Below are 16,566 nucleotides of genomic sequence, written 5' to 3'. Positions count from 1 at the left end.
ACTCTCTTTGATGATGGCCTGTGCCCCTGAATACTTTCCTGCCATGTTCGCAGCACCATCATAAGCCTGTCCTCTCAGCCCAGAGATGGATAAGTTAAGACGAAGCAATACATCCTTCAGAACCTTTGCCAGGTTATCTCCTGTTGTCACGGACACTTCATACAGGCCAACAAATTCCTCATGGACTATTAGATCGTGATCAACATATCTAAGACAGACTGATTCCTGTTCCTTTCCTGATATGTCTTGGGTACCATCCATGATGACACAAAACTGCAAGTTAGGAAGTGAATTGATGTTTTGTGCAATTCCACGAATTATAGAATTACTGAATAGATTGAGGATTTCATTTTGAATTTGTGGACAAGTATAATCAGTTTTGAGAGACAACCATTTGCTTAGGCTGGGGTCATCTTCTGACTTGTATTTTAAAAGCTGATTAAAGTTTCCCTCATCATCATCATGGCCTCTAAAAGATAAACCTTGTCTTGCCAGAAACTGCACAGCACTGATTATCTTTAATAGGCATTTCCTTGCCTCCTCTTGCTGGGATGCCCTTACATTGGACAGCTGAACATCTACTGGTCTTGATTCATAGATGTGTGTTGTTATGGCTGTCTTGTGACATTCTGATCCAGCATGTAATGTAAATCTCTCTCTGGCCTTCTTCCAGTTTTTAAAGCCAGAGCTGATAAAGGTGGTTTCTGTATTTTTGACAAGTTGAGACGTTTTGTTTTTAAAGGCCTTGTGGCAGTAGAAGCACAAAGCTCCCTCAATACCAGGCTCAAAATGGAGCCATGCAAAATCGTGGTACCACTGAGCTTGAAATTTTAAAGTTTTGTCCCGAAGCACCTGACCCACAATAGTCTTGGGATCTGGTTGGTGAGGTTTTAATACAGGTACTGAAGACCCACCTCCTTCTACAACTGTCAACATGTCTGATGCCCTCTGCCCTGTCTATAAAAAAGTACAAATTAGTCTGATTTATGTCTCCAAATCTAAGCCAAATCCAAAGACTCAATTTTATAGTTATAACTTGTCACAAAATATGTAGTTACTTTGTTTTGCCTATGCAAGACAGTGTAGACAACATAAAACACATAATGAATGTGTATTTGAAAAAAAGAAAAAAAAATTCTGAACTTATTCCAGTCATTTGTTTTCCCTCACCTCTGAGGCCTTCTTGAAACTTTCTGCTTCATTCCCTCTCAACTCTAAAGTAACTTCTGGCTCTGTCTATTGACAATAAAGAAGTGTTTGAAATATGCAGAGACATGGAATTGTGACATACATAAGAAATTATGTACACTGCTGAACAATAACCAATAATTTGAATCCTAAATTATGTTTCCTATATTTTCCTAATGGTAATTTTATGATTGGTCTATATATGGTACTTCAAACACCTGTTGTAGATTTTATACAATAAAAAAATGCAATAGCAGGTGTTTTTAAAAGCCAGTCTATCACTTTTCACCTGTGAAGTTTCTTTTTGTTGTGTGTCATCCTCTTTCTGACCTGACAACCCTAGGCTCCCTGTTTTCTTGATCAATCTTGACAACAGAGAAGAAAAAAAAAAAAAAATTAAATTAGCGCAATAATATTAATGAACCCTATAAATTAAGACCTAAATCAGAACATTAATGCATACAATTGCATACTGCATTTATATTGAATGGTAACACTTTACAATAAGGTTTCATTAGTTAATCTATCTGTCTGTCTGTCTATCTATCTATCTATCTATCTATCTATCTATCTATCTATCTATCTATCTATCTATCTATCTGTTTCACTTAACCAAAACTGTCTTTCATATTGAAAACATGCAAACTTAATGCTTTTAAAACTTCTTCAGACTTTCTGGTTAGGCTTTTTAAAGAAAACTTAAAGTTTGTCTACAAACTTTTTTAATCTAATTGTAAAGTGTTACCTTATTATATGGTAAACATCATGTACACATGTTACAACGCTGCATGATTCAAGCAAATAAATTAGATAATGGCTGTTAGCCTAATGCATGAAAATCCAAATTCAGCATTAACAATCACAATCTTTATTATAATTTGAAGGGCTTTGATAACATATCTGTGAAAATAAAAGACATTACGAATAAAAAAGATCAAAATAAGCTGCACGTTTGTGCAGTAACGTTAGTGAAAATCTTCAATTTATTTAAGGTTCTTCAATCTTCAATTATTCATAAAGAAAATTAGGCGAAGTTATTCATCAATGACGATGAGCAACCCAATTCGGATACCACATGACAACTTACGGTGCTTGACTTTTTCGCGAAAAAAGAGTGGATAGTTTTTTGCCGTTTTGAATTCATTTCGACCTTCGACGATGGATTCAGTGCGGGTGCGAGCATGGGCGTGTGGTGATGCACGAGCGCGAGTGACTGATTACCATGGCAACGTGAAAGTCACGTGTAGATAGATAGACGATCTTTTCTCTTTGAATTTTAAATCTGTATGTATAACTACACATTGTCTTGCGAAAACCTCACCATGTCGTGAACACTTCCCCTATGAAAAAGTGCGGGGGACAAATTTACATTTTCTAAAAAGTGGGGGGGACACGTCCCCCGCGTAATCTACGCCTATGCATAGCTCTCCCTCTTTCTTCCCATATTTGCGGCTTCACAGCCTTCCCCAGCAGTGTATTACACTTCATTAAAGATTGTTGTTGATCTCTGTTTTTGCAAACAATTAACAAATTTCCATCTCTTAGAGTTTTGACTGTATATACCTCTCCTACTATCTTGTATACAGCTTCACTGATCTTTAAAGGATTCAACGTACACAGTGTTTGAAATCGAATTATCACTTTTATTTCACTTTCATTACCCTCATCTCCTTTGCTTCTATTGGCTCTCCTTCTTTTTTTTTTGTCTCACCTCCTGCCAACCTCCATCATTTGAATTCGTTCCATTAGAAATAATTGAAGCTTCATCACCTTCCATTTCATCTACATCGTTCTCGTATTCTCTTGCTGCATTCACCTCCCTTCCTATCCATCCCGGATCACTCCCAGCCCTCCTGGCTCTCTCGACGGATCTGGGGCATGCTTCTCCATTCCCCCCTCGTGTCTCGTGCCCGATCTGCGAGTCTGGAGCTTTCGCGCCACTTTCTAGCCCTGAAGAGAATCAGCGGCCGGGAAGTGGGATGCGTGCGATAATTGGATATATAGAAGCAGCCAGTAGCCTTTTTTTTCAGTTGGAACCTATGAAGCGGTGGAACGTCTGAATGACGCGCGCGTTGTCCAATCAGGGGCGGGGCATATGGATAATTTACCACAGCGTTCGAATGCAAAGTTAAAAAGAAGGCCGTTTTATTGACATCCTCATTAGCCTGTTACAGTAGGTAGAAATAACATTACTGCGTTTCATCCAATGGGCATCGAGGGAATAGTGTGGGCGTGTACTATCCGGTCTGTCTTGGCGCAAAGGCGGTGGTCACAACAGCTGAATTCTCCATTATAGCACAACATTTTATCACAGACGACGAATGTTGTTAGGATTTAATTTTATTTCTACATTTCCTAATTATGATGTCCTTATTGATATTTGAACGGAACAGTGGGTGATACGAAGAAAAATAAGTCAAACAAAAAGCTTTTTTTCTTTGTCTTCACAATGCTCGTCTTCTTGCATGACACCTTCCGGACACGCCCCCTTTATGTTCCCGCGTTTTGACACACTGCAGTGCCCGCTGCACTGCTCTATCCAAATAAAGCCAATGAAACGCAATGGGGCTTAAGTCTTTACTTATAAAACATAATGGAAATATTTCACATCTTTAGAAAAACAAATCGATTTCAATTGTACATGTTTAATTCAATTGATAGAACTTAATGATCCACCAACACATGACAGTCAAACATCTTTTTGAACAGTTTGATCAACAAGTGATGCTGGTTTCTCAGTTTTTCATGATCATGGTCACAGATTTTAATGGTGAATTATTATTTTTTTCTCTTTCTAACAAATTCATAAACTCTGCTAGTTAACACAGAAGAGAGATGCATACAGGCCCATCAATTATCTTTATAATTATAATAACAATTATTATATAATCAAAGATAAAATTGTATGATACACAGATGACTTAAAACAAACGAAAAAAAAAAAAATAGAACAAAAGCACATCCAACGACTCCTGATGCTCCCTGTATTGTTAATATACAAACTGCACTTCGCTAACGGTGCCCAAAGAGCAATGATAAATAATAAAATCAGACAAGACAGGAATCGACAGAAGACTCATCTCCCCTCCACGCTGAGAAAGCGAGCGCTGAATGGAAAACGGGGGGAATGTCTGACATGAGCTCTTGTCATAGTGTTTAAAATGTCCTTTTTTTCCATATCATGGGGTTAAGAGAAAGTTCACATCTGCGACAATAATAATACTATATCTGTACATATTTCACATGAATCCCAATGTTTTCCTCCTCAAGTATGAGTGCGGCTATAAACATTAGTCCATTTCCTGTTGTGACGCTCCCAGCCACCCATCCACCCAGATGTGTACGAGCACAATCTCACTACGGGAAGGTGTTAGTCAAAAAAAAAAATACTTCCTTGTGTGCATTTTTGTGTTTTATAACCTCTCTACAAGGTGCTACTGGGCTGCTTGTGCTCTGTCTGGTTTCAAAACTTCACACATTTTGTTGAAAAAGAAAACAGATTTTCTATCAAATAACAGCCCAAACTTGCATATTTAAGGGCGAGTGAAATGTGTCCGCAAGTGAGGGTGTGATTTGAGCCGACGACGATCAAGGATACTAGTTCCTTTTTTCTTAATGCTAGAAATCCAGACCTCGTGGCCTTAAGCCCACAGGAGAGGAAGACCGTTTTTTAAAAAGAACATTGAGGGGGAACGCAACTAACAAGAGACAGACGAGAACAGAGAGCAGGGTGAGTTTGTGCCTAAACACACACATAGTGTGCATGTGTGTATTTGTGTGGGTGTCACAAAAGATGACTCTTTGCCTTCAATTTCCTTCGTGTGTATGCAAATACGGTAACACTTCAAGGACTTGGTGTGTGGTGTGCAAAATGTAATCGTGCACTCCTTTAATGCTACTGTTTAAGGTCTGACACATTGTGATTGCCTCTATTAGCACGTTTAAAAGGAAAAAGGCTACATTTGAGGTCTTCTTCAAGTAAAATTCACTTAAGATCAAGTCATTTGTGGTTTAAAACCATGTTACATAACATGGAGCTAGTTTGTGGTCTTCTTTGGGCAAAAACAGAAAAGTCTGCCTGTTTATTAAGAGAATTACGTTTATCAGTGTTTGTTTTCTTCAAGTTGCAACAGAGACACTTTGGCTTTCCCCATTTGATTTCTGAAGTGTAGTACTTTAGATCAGCACTGAAGTGAATTCCTCATCTAATTTAGATTTAAAACAGGAGCTGCAATGAAAGAAACAAACAATGACCCACCCCACACAATGCCATTTACACCACACGAGTCTAATGTGAGATGAGGAGTCTTTCTACAAATGATTCGAGAGAAGAGCGGGAACTCTTTCAAACTGACATTCACAATAAAATCTCGACAAGAGTTCAGAGAAGCAGACAAACAGTAACATTGTTACAGGAGGAAAAGTCAAACAAAAAAAAGATCTTCGTTGCCCCTTCCCACGAGTCACTGCATTCCAGTCTTAGGAGGAAACAGTGCCAAGATGCAATTGGATATCTGTTAAGCTTCCCAAGGCTCCCCTCGACGAGCCGGGAGTGTGAGGGGTCAGGGAGGCTGTGTGTTGGACGGCGATGTGCGACTGATGAATGAGCGGGATGGGGAGTTCAGTTGCTCTCGAACAGAGCGAGCAGGTCATCATTACTGTTGTTGGGAAGGTCTGGAGGACCCAAGTAGGACAGCAACTCATCTGGGTTTGTCAGCTCTGGGAGAAGCTGGAAAACAAATAGGGAATTCCAGAGTTAAGAGTCGTCTTGTGGCAATACTCAAAACAGTTTATAATCAGAATAATAAATACAACATAGTTGGCTCTTCAAAAGACATTAAAAGCAGAGGTCAGAGAAGGTTTCGGACTTGTTAGTGGAAATGGGCAGTTATTTGTCTATAACCCTACAAAAAAAAAACAAACAAAAAACACTGGTTTCCAACAGTGCTGGGAAGTCTATAAAACAATTATTTTGAAACGTTTGTTCAATGAATCAGTTGAAATTCCACATCAGTGAATCTTTTAGGTAATCACTAGGCCAAATGGAATCTTTTGAACTGATTTTGGAGGGAAATCTCTAGAAATTCTTTAATCATGGGAGTTTAAGGAGTAGTTCCCCAAAAATGTAATTGCTTTTTTTATTTACTCACCTTCATGTCATTCCAAACCCATATGGGGACTTTGGTTAATCTTCTAATCACAAATTAAGAAATTTTAATGAAATCTGAAATGTTTCTGTCTCTCCAGGTAACTAAAATTAGAAGATCCCAAAAGGTCATAAAGGCATCACAAAAATAATCCAAATGGTTCGAGCCATTTAATCCAAATCATGTGAAGGTATCTCATCACTTTATATGATTAACAGACTGACTTAAGTCTTTCATTTACAACTAAGCAATGACTGACACATTTGTGACCCTGGAGCACAAAAGCAGTCTTAAGCTGCTGGGGTATATTTGTAGCAATAGCCAAAAAACACTATCTTTTATGCCAAAAATCATTAGGATATTAAGTAAAGATCATGTTCAATGAAGATAATTTGTAAATGTCCTACTGCAAATATATAAAAAATTATTTTTTAATTAGTTATATGCATTGCTAAGAATTCATTTGGATAAATTCAATGACAATTTTCTCAGTATTTTGATTTTTTTTTTGCACTCTCAGATTCCAGATAGTTGTATCTCGGCAAAATATTGTCTGATCCTAATAAACCATACATCAATGGAAAGCTTATTTATTCAGCTTTCAGGTGATGTATCTAAGTTTTAAATCTAAGTTTTGGAAAATTTACACTTAAGATTGGTTTTGTGGTCCAGGGTCACATATGGTAAACGTGGAAGCTGAAACATGATGGATCCATGATGTGAGATAACATTCATGTGACATTCAAAACTGCCAGTGTTTATCAAATGCGATTTGCTCTCTATGTGTTCATACGTGAACAAAAGCCTAAATGAAATTTTTTTACATATAAAGTGATTGTATCTCTCTACAAGATTTGGATTAAACATCTTAAATCACATGGATAAAATTTTATGATGGATTTTTTTTTTTTTTGGGATTTTCTAGTTGTAGTTACCTGGGCTTTCAATTGAAGGATAAAAACCTGTCAGGTGTGGGGCCGGCCATTACCCAAAAGCATTTGCAAAATCTTTCAGAGAAGGAGAACGAACAGCTTTAAACATGCATAACTGCAGGCATTGGACCTAAATTTAGCAAGAACGGGTGGGAAGAAGATCATTATAAGTTGTTAGTGGGTGTACGTGGAGTAAAGTCCCGCAGGAACGGGCAGTTGTGCTCAGCAGATCTTTCATTTAAAATGTTGACACCATGGGCAAAAGTCATTGCTTTGATCTGGAATAGATGACTGATTCTGACTTACATCAAGGGCTGGCTCTGAAACATCGCCGGGTCCCCCGGGGCCCCCCAGCCCAAAGCTGTCTGTGTGCATCCGGGGATTCTGGGAGGAGTTGCGGGAGTGCATGGGTCCACCAGGGCCACCCATGTTGGAGTTACCATGGAGAGATTGATGCTGCTGCTGTTGCTGCTGCTGAAGGGGATTGTGGGAAGGGTCCATGCGACTAGTGTGGGGCATCTTTATTAAGGAGGGAAGGTGTAAAGAGAAAAAGAGACAATCAGTGAAGCTGGAACACATTGCAAAGTAATCTAAAGTGCAAACCCGTCTTGTTCTTCTTTTAGAGCGGGTGAGATATAGTGCGAAAAGCAGCTGCTGCGAGTGACAGACAGGAACACCACGATGTCACACACAGAGACATTAGAATAGCTCTTAAATGCTGCAACACACAGCGACGACAGAAACCAAGACGCCAGTAAAACACACTCGGGTATCCAATGTGAGGGTCATTTTAGTATAATATGTGCAGCAAACCAGCTGCGTTAATTCAAGCCATATAGTCAAATATATTTATTGATTTAGACAATTATTTCATTTTGGATGTTTTTGCTAGCTAGATGGATGAACACGGAGAAATAGAAGCATAGATGATGGATGAATGAACAAAAAGATGGGTGATAGATAGATAGATAGTCAGTTTCTTGTGGTGAAATTGTAATAATAGGAAAACCCACCTGTCCTGACATCGGGTGTCCCACAGGTTTTTCAGGGGTAAGGAGGCCACTCGGCAGGTCAGACTGGTAGGAGAGAGGGGGCGGCCCAGAGGCAAACTCCCCCAGGGTCGGTGTGCCGGGGGCATTGGGGAAATCTGAGAAGCCTGGTTGGTTGGAATATCCAGGGCCACCTGAAATACATCCAACAATAAATCAGTTGGAGGTCAAAATGCATTTACTGAAACGTTTTCATGTTCATATAAATGCTTTCGTGGTCACTAAGAGCCCTTTACAGTTGGATGTGACACCTACCTTGGCTGGGATAATCAGGCGTGTTGCTGTTGCCGCCTTGTGGCATAGACTGGTAGGGCGAGGAGGCCGGCCCTAAAGCTGCAATCATCTCCATGACGCTGGGCAAGATCATATGACTAGGGCTCAAGGTGCGACAGCGTTTCAGGGCAGGGCCATCTGGGTCCTCTTTAATATGCAGGTCTGGTTTCACGGGGACCGGCTTCCAGCTGCACACCGGATCGATGGTGATTTCCTCATAGTCCGAACTAAACACAAGGAGAAAGTAGTTTACAACTAGCTGCACTTTATCGTGGCCAAGAACCTTTCACATTACATACAGAAACTGAACCCTTTTATGGACCCAAGCCTGACAATTCTGGTGCCATCACCCAAACAAAATTGGTTAAATCTGGCAGTCCATTCGGTCTTGGAAATGTTTGTTAAAAGAGCCTGGGAACTTAAACAACCATTTATGCACTCTGACTCTGAGAAATTGGGTAGATGCCAGCCAGTCATGCTGAATATGCCTATTTCACTCTGCTCTTGCAATTTTTGTGTGGACATGCAGTTTACAGCTAAATATAGTATAATTTAGGATCTCTGCACTCTCTCTGCAATCACAGTTTAGATGTTGTAGAGGTGATACAAAAGCTTACTTCTGGATGTAGATCAGAATGCCCAACATGTACTGGTCCACTTCTAGCCCCTCCAGAAGGGCTGTTTTACTGCAAAGAACATAACTTTGAAAAACTGTACAAATATGTCATATATATATATACACACCATATAATACTAATTTTCAGGAATGCACTTGATGCACTACTCACAATATGATATTATTAAGGCAAATAAGATAAGTCAATAATAGTCAATAAAGTCAATAATTTTTTGGTCAAATGACATTAAATAAAACAAATCTTATATGAGTAAATATGTATCATTCTAACATTAATACTAATACTACTTTTTATGAATATTAAAACAAGCAATAATATTTTATCTTATAAATAAAAATTATATAATATTAAAATATAATATTATTATTAACAATAAAATATCTTATCTATTTTGCCTATATAAATTACTAATAAAACATTAAAAACTAAAATCAATCATGTAAATATTATAATTTTTACAAGTGAATTTAAGCATCATAACATTATATTATTTAGAAAGATACAAGAAATGCATATACATTCTGAGATTTGTTATAGACTATATTTAGCACTGTTATTTAGAATTTTGCTGAAATAATAATGGCAGATTACTACAACAATATGGATATATTGTGTATCCCTAATCATGGTCTTAGTTTTAAAACAACAAATGCCATGGAGATGAACGGCAAAATGAGAAATGTTCTTACTTGCACACAGGACAACGCCAAGTTCCTCTTTCACAGTTGAGCTGCAGGTACGATTCCAGGTCGAAGCACTGTGCACCAGCAAAGACGTTATTTACCACAGAAATTTACTTGACAAAGTAACGTGATTCAAAAGTAAGCAAGCAGGCCTCCTCACCTGTATATGTCTGCAGTCGTGGCCCCTGGCAGGAAGCTGGATGCGTCGAAAGGTGATCGGACACTTGAGCGACACCTTGATGGCCGTCTGTTCCACACCATCCTCGCCGTTTAGGCCGGGAGTTCCTGGGATGGTCCCGCTACTGAAGTTCCTCTTAACTACGGAAGAACAGAGAAGGATGAGTTGATATTTTTCTGCTTTTATTTGATAAAAAATACAGTAACATTGACAAATATTATTACAAGTTCATATAACTTATCTATTTGAATATATTAAAAAATGCATGGCCGAATATTCAGCATCATTCCTCCAGTCTTCAGTGTCACATGATCCTTCACAAATCATTCTAATATGCTGATTTGCTGCTCAAGAAGCATCTCTCATTTTTATCAATGTTGAAAAAGTTGTACTGCTTGACTTTTTTTCAAGATTTTTGATGATCGAAGTTAAAAAGGACAGCATTTTTTTATAGAATCTTTTGCAACATTATAAATATCTTTACTATCAGTTTTGATCAATTTAATGCATCCTTGGTAAATAAAAGCATTCATTTCTTTCCAAAAAATTTGTGTGTAAAGTGTTGACTTACTCTTAGTGACACAGTGCTCTGCTGGCAGGAGCCTCTTCTTCATCAGACCCTGAAGCACGGAGCGCACAGACGGCCTGTGAACCAGCTGCAGCACGAACAGATGAGACTGCGAGAAAAAAGAAACAGGAAATGAATGCTGACCCGCATAAAAATCTTATTAGTAGTAATGTTTGTAACTAAGCAGGCATTCTCTGAAGGAAATGTGCGATGCGAGTCCCTGTACTTACACAGCAGCAGGCCGTGACCGTTATTTGGATGGTGTTGCGTCCCGGCTGGCACACTTGTTTCAGGTAAAGGGGTTTGTGGGAGGTCTTGTTGTCCCCGCGCTCGATGGTGAGAGGCGTGGCATTGACGCTCACCTGCACCGATGCTGGCCAGTTAGTGTTCATCTGACGGTCTTCGTGGTGATAACACTTAAACTGCAGCTCCAGGTCAGGCCTGTTAAACACATGATAGATCAGATTAAATGTTAAATATGACAACACTCACAGTCTCTTGAGATGCTACAAGGTATGAATTGGTCTGACCTCAACATAAGGGTCTTATACACGGAGTCTCGCAGCTGGAAGACATGGTTGCTGACAGCCAGGTTGTGCTCCAATCTAAAGGGCTCCAACACCACCCCGTCCCGTACAGGGAAGGTCAGGCGCAGGTCATCACTGGGGTTTCCTACAGACAGAAGAGTTTCAGCCACTGAGGCGCCACATGGCTTTCATTCATCTCATAGGTCAAGAAGCAAAGGCATCTTATAACTATCGAAGACGCACCAAGTTTTTTTTTTCAACAGGCATACTGGACTTTGTGTTGACACTTATCTGTGTGTATTAGTTTTAGCTTGTTTTAAAGCAAACAATGTTGAACTTAAAATATCCTATCCTTTACCCGATGCAGTGCTGCTATTATCTAGAACTAAAACTAATAAAATAAAATATAAATATTCAAATGAAATTTTTTAAGTTGAAGTACTAAAATGACTAAAAATAAAATAAATATAAATGAAATAAAAAGCAATTAAAGCTAAAAAGAAAAATAACTAATAAAATGACAAAAGTACTTATCAACATTACTACAACTAAAATAAAATGAAAAAATATCTAAAAATAAAAGCTAATTGAAATATTGATAAACACTGTGGCACCTTTATGTGAAATAAAAAAGCTTTAAATTAAGTTTAAATTTTTTATGATTGAGCATTATCTTAACTAAATTCTGTTTTTTTTTTTTTTTAAACAAATTTTGGTATTTGGTAAAACAGAACATTTGATGTAAAAAAGAAAAGAAAAAAAAGACAGGCAACTTTGAATCCATCAGGAATCTACTTGACTGGTGATCTTTATATGATGTGGTTAAAATTGTGAAGCAAATTACTATATCTTGATAAAATATTCTGAAGATTAACATTTTGTTTTCTCTGGAACAACATATGCACATAAACAGTTTACAATAAAGCCAGTGAAAACAAATCATTCTGATTTCATGCCAACTTAAAATATCTGCCGGAAGTTGTTAATTTCTTTAGGTGCTGAAGAGTGGGGAAAAAAACATGTTTTCCATGTGATAAGCATTTAATGTGATAGCAAAACATTTTTATTTCCATTTGCATCACAGAGAATTATAAACACATTCCAGAGATAAGGCTTTTACTGCAGTTCTGAGTGTTACCTGTAGGGGGCTGCAAAGAGTTAATGTTGGGCTTGACGTCATGTAGGAAGGGTGACTTGACGTCTTGGCCAGGGGACAAATACGGGGTCATCGAACTGCTGGGGGTCATGGGAGGAGTGGGGTTTCCTGGGAGAGGAGAGCTGGGGTATCCTGGCATTGCACGTCCAGGCTGTGAAAGACGAGACGTGAGCGCAGGCATTACAATCTGCGGCCAGATTATCTTTACAGTCAGATTTTCATAACCGATACTGTGTAAAAACACAGTCAGCTGAGTGGAGTTTGGACCCCGGCTGTCAAAGTCCGATCGAGGCACTCACACGAAATGGTGAAATATTAACAGGCAGATCCTACCGACTCACGTTTCACCAAACACACATGCATGCGAGAGAGAACACCTACCCCATTGACGGCAGCTTGGTTGAAGGTGTTGTACCCGCCTCCCGAAACTCCCGAGGACAGACTGCTGTGGCTGTTGCCCTGTCCGTTAAACTGGTCCGCCTGCTAAACAAACAAAGCTTTCAACATCAGGCTTAAAACAGAGCAAGTCAACCCTGGTTAAGCATAATTATAGGGAGCTTGGTGCAGTGCATTCTGGGATTGCTTCCTCCACAGAGATACATGGTTTAGAAATTTGCCAAAAGAAGGTATCTTACATCTTACATTTAAACTTAAAATGGAGCTTAAAACATGCATTTGTTTAGTAATATGAGAATAGTGATAATCTACTTCTGTATTCCAAACCCGGCACAGATTTTAAGCCACCCAGGTTGGTTCGCCTTTCACTGATACATACAAAAAATCTTTTCACGACTAGTTGCCTCTTTAAAGTTCACAAGTATCAAATGCCGGTGTGTTTCTCTAAAAGCGGCAGCCTGTTTATCACTAATACGGACATAAGGAACCTGTTCTTTTTGAAATATGATACCGTGCAGTGTGTCGCAATTTGCAAGTGAAAGCTTCCTGACAGCTTTCAAACTGAAAAATATGTCTATGAATATATATGATTCTAAGTATTAGAAAGAACCTAAATTTGTTTACTAGGGTGGCTCAATTCTTCACAAGCAGCTTGATTTGAGGTGTCACACATCCATAGCGTGCTAAAGTTTAATACTCAGGGTTTTCCAAATCCTAACTGTCAGTACAAGCAATAATAGCGATGATCTTTGTACCTTGTAGTACTGGTTGGGGTTTCCTGGTCCTGCAGGATACTGGCCCATATTGGGTTGCTGGAGAGGCATTCGGTGGGTTGGGTAAGACGGGGAAGGAGCAGACCGCTGTGGTCCAGGGCCATGGTACTGCATGGGCTGGCCTGGGTACGGGCCCCCAGCTCCCATCCCGGGGCCGTACTGCTGACCCGGAAATCCCTGCAGGAAAAGAAGAACAGTCATTCCAGAACAGGACCAAATTGTCAGTACTACTCATTTTGAGGGGGGTCTAAATTTGATTTACATTAAAGGTAGTTGTTTTGAGGAGTCAGTATCTAGTTTCTCCCGTAATTATTATTTTTTTTAGCTTTGTTCCACTATCTAAGTGTACTGAACTAGTTATGTGATCTCAACATGTCAGCCACCATAATAAGGCACCACACTAACACAGTGTTATTCTTAACCAAAACAAAAACTATTAGAAGTCATTTGTGTTAAATAAAATTAAGATATAAGATAAAAAACGTAAAATAAACACCTTCAAAACTTTTAAATGCTGCTTTGGCAAAATGTTTAAGTACTAAAAATAATAATAATAGTAAATAAAAAAAACCCTGACAAAGCACATAAATTTACTAAAAATCTAAACTAAAATTAAAATGCAAACCAAAAATATAAAAATAAGTGTCAATCCAAAATACTCAAAAATACTATATTTTATTCCAAAATCTAGTGAGCTAGTATGTGATCTACAGCCTTTGCAGGCAGCATCCTAACTGAAAGAAGTCCTAAAACTTCATAAGTGGCTGATATAGAACACACTACAAATGAACTTACAAACCCTTGCCAAAACCTTTGAAAGTCCTGACACACAATTCTTTTTAGTAGAATACAGCTTTAGTTATGAGCCAATTAGTTATGAACATCTGTGTTCTGGTTCCTGTGATGTTATTTTCTTCAGGAGCACAGTTTATTTTATAACAGTACTTTATATGATAAAAGTAATGAGGTATTTATTAAGCAAAACTTTATATTATGGAATCAATTATAAACAACATCTTGGATGAATATCCTGGAACTCATAATGCATTATGACATTATCTGTAAATGATACATGCACATCTTAGATTCTCACAGCTTTCGTGTCAGGAACAAGTCTGATGTCATATAAAACTCACTAGGTTTTAGAACAGAGCTACTGTGACAGATCGAGTTGGTGAACATGAGTCTCCACTCACATCAGAGTTGTAGGGGCGTTTCAGGCCCTGCTGGTGGCGTGGAGGACCCTGCTGGCCTCCAGGGTAGCCGGGATGCTGCGGCAACCTCTGGCCCTGCTGTGCGTACATGGGTCCCATGGAAGGGGGTCTGGAGCCAACCATTCCAGAGGGAGCCATGCCGGGTGGGCCCCGGGGTCCGGAGTGCGACAGGAACTGGGTGTTGTAAGAGGAAGCACCACCCATCTGCAGTGCAAAAGAAAACACAGATCCACACCCATCAGAACCAATGCTGGGTAACAATGGCTGGAGACGTGCCTGCCTCCATGACTTATGGCCGTCAGGCCCTGGGCATAAAAAGGAATTGGCAACTAGGTCACCACAGTAAACAATCAAAGTCCTGTGTGGTCGTGATGTCTGCCGTCTAAACCCGGGCAGACAGGCGGCATGTGAAATCTGCTGGAAAAATGAGGGGAAAATACTTTTCCTTTTTTTTATTTTATAATTAAAACCATGTTTTTGGAATCAAAGCTTTTTTATATGCATTTGTCCAGCAGGGGGCGAATTGAGCGCAATGAAACCAGAGGTTACTGTGTGTCACACAAGATAGTAATTGCTGAAGTGCAAAGCATTTTCCACAAATAAAAAATAAAATGAAGCAGAGTTTGCACCAATCAGATTAACGGCATGAAAAAAACCCAGAGATATTAAACAAGGGGACAATGAAGCATGGCGAGATCTATTCCAGTGACCTTCCCTTCAGTGCCGTTCACCTCAATAAGGGTCGACTGCACTTAAAATGAACAAAAACAATTCAAGTCCCTTACAGGCCCGTAGTTCAGCTCCTGGTTTTGCTTCTCCTGTATCGCAGCGACAGTTGCTGTGGCGGTGGCCGTGGCTGTGGCAGCGGCTGCGGCCACGGCAGCTGCTGCGGCCGCTTGGGTGAAGTCGGTGGGCGGGCGCACTCCATGGGGTGGCATCCCGAGGGAACCCCCTCCGTTATTCGGGTAACTAAAGAGGACAGACAGAAGATTATGATGGAAGGTTATGAACTGCACTGCATCCGTGTCATAAAATAAATTTAACAACGCTGCTGAATAATGTGACCCAGCATCTTAGTAGAACATTGCGTAAGTGGAGCTGATTATTCACGTTGTCGTGGCAGCAAGGTGTTGGTCTGGCGAACCAAGGGGGATGCTGACTGCTCCGAGTCAGTGATTCACAAGATTTATTGCGATGCAAATTGATCTTAAGGGATGGCAGCGTGCGTGTGTGTTTCTGTGAGTCAGCGCAGGGGTGGGACATTACAGCGCACACATCCCCCACTGTGGTGACGTCCACCCGCTGCCTGACGTCACGCAACTCCCACGAGGAGCGGAGTCTAAATACAGCCACACGGACACTGGACAATATCTGCTTTCCTCACCTGCCCCCATATCCAGGCCCGGCCGGGTATCCCCCACTGGGCCGCCCGTACATGCCCTGCTGCATGAAGCCCTTGTTGGGCTCGGGGTAGCCCTGTTGGCTCATGAACTGAGGGGAGTTCATGCCCGGGCTGTTGCCAGGCATCATGTGACCACCAGCTGAGTTTCCGCCCGGACCCATGGGAGCACCAAAAACCTGCCAAGGAGTTTTTTGATTAGTCCTGAATGTAACTGAACATATTTTGTTATCAATTATTTGCTGACATGGGACAGGATAGGATTTTCTTACATATACATATTCACAAATGTTTATAAATATACATATAAAAAATAAATAAATAAAATACACCACACATACATGATGTAAACAAAAACTTATTTTTGATGCGATTAATCGTTTGACAGCACTAATACAAACATACATAAATACACACACACACACACACACACACACACACACAT

At 39.7% G+C, this 16,566-nt stretch overlaps 1 protein-coding gene across 4 annotated transcripts in view; it reads right to left on the bottom strand.

Annotated features, from left to right (window-relative positions):
• Positions 1–3,751: 3,751 nt before the first annotated feature.
• LOC132127690 (zinc finger MIZ domain-containing protein 2-like) overlaps positions 3,752–16,566 on the bottom strand; it is a 45,439-nt gene continuing 32,624 nt past the window's right edge. For 3 of the 4 annotated variants that reach the window (XM_059539676.1, XM_059539678.1, XM_059539677.1), the window contains exons 4-19: positions 16,107–16,300; positions 15,508–15,691; positions 14,705–14,926; positions 13,491–13,685; positions 12,721–12,822; positions 12,322–12,490; positions 11,187–11,328; positions 10,887–11,097; positions 10,660–10,765; positions 10,071–10,228; positions 9,917–9,984; positions 9,207–9,275; positions 8,572–8,816; positions 8,281–8,450; positions 7,574–7,786; positions 3,752–5,917 (exon numbers count right to left, since the gene is read on the bottom strand). In XM_059539676.1, coding sequence (XP_059395659.1) covers positions 5,810–5,917; positions 7,574–7,786; positions 8,281–8,450; positions 8,572–8,816; positions 9,207–9,275; positions 9,917–9,984; positions 10,071–10,228; positions 10,660–10,765; positions 10,887–11,097; positions 11,187–11,328; positions 12,322–12,490; positions 12,721–12,822; positions 13,491–13,685; positions 14,705–14,926; positions 15,508–15,691; positions 16,107–16,300 — 2,556 coding nt within the window. In that variant the 3' untranslated portion in view covers positions 3,752–5,809. The remainder of the gene's footprint in view (positions 5,918–7,573; positions 7,787–8,280; positions 8,451–8,571; positions 8,817–9,206; positions 9,276–9,916; positions 9,985–10,070; positions 10,229–10,659; positions 10,766–10,886; positions 11,098–11,186; positions 11,329–12,321; positions 12,491–12,720; positions 12,823–13,490; positions 13,686–14,704; positions 14,927–15,507; positions 15,692–16,106; positions 16,301–16,566) is intronic. The other variant, XM_059539679.1, reaches the window with a different exon arrangement.

This window comes from Carassius carassius, chromosome 45 (genome assembly GCF_963082965.1).
Source record: "Carassius carassius chromosome 45, fCarCar2.1, whole genome shotgun sequence".
NCBI classification, from domain to species: domain Eukaryota; kingdom Metazoa; phylum Chordata; class Actinopteri; order Cypriniformes; family Cyprinidae; genus Carassius; species Carassius carassius.
Note: the sequence above shows the minus strand (reverse complement) of the source record. Positions and strands in the feature narration are given on the sequence as shown.